Source organism: Telopea speciosissima, chromosome 9 (assembly GCF_018873765.1).
Source record: "Telopea speciosissima isolate NSW1024214 ecotype Mountain lineage chromosome 9, Tspe_v1, whole genome shotgun sequence".
Taxonomy (NCBI): Eukaryota; Viridiplantae; Streptophyta; class Magnoliopsida; order Proteales; family Proteaceae; genus Telopea; species Telopea speciosissima.
The window spans coordinates 22,924,936-22,927,510 of NC_057924.1; the positions used below are offsets into that span (position 1 = coordinate 22,924,936).

The window sequence follows — 2,575 nt, forward strand, 5'->3', positions numbered from 1 at the left end:
ATCCTCTCTCTCTCTCTCTCTCTCTCTCTCTCTCTTCCGGATATACTGATAATAACCGCCTTTCCTTCAACAAAACTACCCATTACGGCATTACCTGCTACCACTAATCACAAAACTACCACTGGCTTCTCGTGTATGAGCTTGGGCTCAAGGACTCAGAAACCCAGAGCCTCAATTCTTTCATTCTTTATTATCCTTTATTTGGGTTGTGTGACACAAGTACAACCCGTGAGTCTGGACTCTGGACTGTCCCAACTCCCAAACTTCATACTTGACATCTGGGTCAAATCCCTCCTTTAGTGGGATTTGGGTTCAATAGACTCCAAACAGGAAAACCCACATGGCTAAGCCATCTATTTTTAAAGTCATTTCTTCACTTCTTTAAAAAAAAATAAAAAACTCCATATTGTGCTTGTTAATGTTTAATAGGGTCAATTTGATCACTCCATAGTCCCTACTCCCTACCAAATATAGATCAGAATGTCCAATGGTTTGGGATTCATGTCAAGCAGGATTCAAAATTCAGAACAAGACCACCTCGAATGTCTAAAAAAAGTATCTGCAAAATATGAAATAAATGATGTTCACAGATTCTCTCTGGCCGTATGGATGTGAAGGAATGAATCTGTCATATCATCATCTCAATATTGTTTGAAGATTTACGACAAAATAGGGGCAATACTGTAATCCAACATATAATCCTTCTTTTTGGTGCCATAAAATAAAAGCCAGGCCTTGCTGATATGTATCCAATTCAAAGTTCAAACCTCAGAAGAACCAACGAGAGAGTTTCAAAGTGTAGAGCTGAAAGGCTAAGAGCTTCTCTATTTCTCCCTCTGCTTGTGTGTGTGTGTGAGAGAGAGAGAGAGAGAGAGCGAGAGAGAGAGAGAGAGAGAGATGGCGTCAAGGGTCCAAAGGAGGGTGGCATTGCCCCGGAAGTTTAAGTTACTCAGATCGATTACCCAGTCCAAATCGGTAAATGAAGATATAGCTTATTATTTTTCCATGTTCATTTCTGTTTTGTTTTTGGAACTCATGACTCATGTGTATGTGATGTTTTGCTACTTACTATTAATGCAGGTGAGGAAGAATTGCATTATATTGGATGCTCTTAATTACATTAACCAACTGAAGATCAAATTGGAGGCCTTGAACCTTGAATATGCTAACCTCATCCACAATCCAATTCAAGTCCCCACGGTCTGTTACTCTCTCTCTCTCATATGGGCTGTGCCTGTTTTGTAACAACCTATCCGAAAGACCATATTTCTTACCGGAAAAAAAAAAAGAAAAAGACCATATTCTTGAACAATGCTATTTTTTGTTGGGAGTTTAGTCCCTCGGCCTCCAACTCCACTTATACACCTGGGAGTCCCTGCACCTACTGATTTGAGCTTTTGGTTTAAAATCTTTACATGATATTAAAACGGGTTTTCACTCTATCCATGTGTCCGTAGTACGTATTTGCTATTACACGTATGAGGGAGTGTTGAGACTCTCACATAAACTACTACCTAGCCTACATCTCGTCTTTATACATGGGAATCCCTTCACCTATCCATTTAAACTTTTGAGATGGAAATTTTAAAAAGTGAAACGACTTAAAGAAGGAACCCAGATCATAACCTTGCAGCCAAACAGGATCAAGCTTCTCGCTCAATGCCTAGGGAGTGCTTAGGGGGATATCCAATGGCTGGACTGTGCCGCACATATCCCCACTGCTGATTGGAGCGCGCCAGGATGTTAGTAGCACAGCTCAGCCATTGGATGCCCCCGGGCACTCCCTAGGTGCTGGGCTCCCTGATCAGGAGCCGGATTCAGCAAAACAAGGGTCCGCCAAACAATGTTTCTTATAGAAACAGTCCTTTAGGCCTCACCATGTCAAGTTTAACTCTTCAAACATACCAGCCCATATCCCAACTAAACACTTACTTAGTTTGGATCCTATCAGTAGCAGACTTTTGATATTTTTCTGGGTTAAACAAACAGGAGGTGAAAGTAGAGAAGATTGAGAAGGGATTCCTAGTGGGTGTGAAATGCCAAAAAGGGAAAGATTTGCTTGTTTCGATTTTAGAGGCATTGGAGGTGACGGGGCTTAATGTTGTTCATGCAAAGGTTTCGTGCAACAACTCCTTTTGCATGGAAGCCATTGCCGAAGCTCAGGACCAGACTCAGGATGCCCGGGAAGTCCACGAAGCAGTTTTCAACGCTATTGCCAAGCACGTCGATGGGGGGAGATAGAAGGATAGATAAGGACCAACGAGTGTAAGTACTTACTAGCAAATTGTAATAGGTTGTTCAAATTAAAGAAGAACAATATGGTTAATGTTTGTTAGTTTCACTGAAATCTCATTAATCTTATGACCCGGATGATTATCCTTCAGAAGGAATCGTCTCCCATAAGGCAGAAACTAAGGGCGCAAGTTTGGCCTTGTCGGCCTGAACCGCCCTACCCCACTTGAACCTGAACAGGACCTAGGCTGAGATACCCTGGCCCTGAGGGACGGTCAGATTCATGCTGAGTCAGGGTTGAGACCTCGGGCTGAGCCCCGCTCGGCCTGGTCCTGTTTTAAGT

At 42.6% G+C, this 2,575-nt stretch overlaps 1 protein-coding gene across 2 annotated transcripts; it reads left to right on the forward strand.

Moving 5' to 3' along the window:
• Window positions 1–761: 761 nt before the first annotated feature.
• On the forward strand, window positions 762–2,255 carry LOC122640779. Of its 2 annotated transcripts, XM_043834030.1 has the most exons (4): window positions 762–789; window positions 882–975; window positions 1,081–1,200; window positions 1,990–2,255. In XM_043834030.1, the coding sequence occupies exons 2-4, from the start codon at window positions 898–900 to the stop codon at window positions 2,239–2,241; spliced, it is 450 nt and encodes a 149-aa protein (XP_043689965.1). In that variant the 5' UTR covers window positions 762–789; window positions 882–897; the 3' UTR covers window positions 2,242–2,255. The 2 variants fall into 2 exon arrangements, with proteins under 2 accessions (XP_043689965.1, XP_043689966.1); XM_043834031.1 differs by lacking the exon at window positions 762–789 and having other exon boundaries at window positions 861–975.
• The last annotated feature ends 320 nt before the right edge of the window (window positions 2,256–2,575 follow it).